The sequence below is a fragment of the Cucurbita pepo genome, unplaced genomic scaffold (assembly GCF_002806865.2).
Source record: "Cucurbita pepo subsp. pepo cultivar mu-cu-16 unplaced genomic scaffold, ASM280686v2 Cp4.1_scaffold007379, whole genome shotgun sequence".
Lineage (NCBI taxonomy): Eukaryota > Viridiplantae > Streptophyta > Magnoliopsida > Cucurbitales > Cucurbitaceae > Cucurbita > Cucurbita pepo.
In genome coordinates, this window is record NW_019653313.1 from 1 (window position 1) to 529 (window position 529).

Genomic DNA, 529 nt, shown 5'->3' on the forward strand with positions numbered 1-529 from the left:
CATACACATACCAAAAGGGGAAGAAATCCAAAAATCCAAAAAAGCACATATCATTCAAACAACGGACGGTAGCCTACATGGAGCCATTTACACTCGACGTGTTCATCTCGAAGCGGTTTGTTTCAGCATCGCTCACGCACAGGGTGACTTGTAAACAAGTTGCAGTTGCAGGTACGAACTCGAAAGATATCAAAGCTGTTCTTCAGTCTCGTTCGGACATTCCTGCTTGTTTGGCTGTAGGCCGTATTTTATCTGAGAGGGCTAAAGAAGCTGATGTTTATACTGCTAGTTATACTCCTAGAGAGAGAGATAAATTTGAAGGCAAAATAAGAGCTGTGGTTCAGTCTCTTATTGATAATGGGATTGATGTAAAAATCTATCTGGAGTAAACAACCAATTATCCTTTTGAAATAACACTTTGGATTCTTCATTAATGCTCTTCTGAATCTTCTATTTAGGTGTTTTATTATATCAAGGTTTCGATACGGTGTGGTTTGTAGCGTTTGTTTCCGACCATCCAAGGGGAATA

At 39.5% G+C, this 529-nt stretch overlaps 1 protein-coding gene across 1 annotated transcript; it reads left to right on the plus strand.

The window, feature by feature from the left end:
* Positions 1-5: 5 nt before the first annotated feature.
* On the plus strand, positions 6-438 carry LOC111787230 (50S ribosomal protein L18-like; the record flags this gene model as incomplete). Its single annotated transcript, XM_023667309.1, has 1 exon — positions 6-438. A coding segment is annotated over one exon (384 nt), but the record flags the coding sequence as incomplete, so codon positions are not given.
* Positions 439-529: the final 91 nt, after the last annotated feature.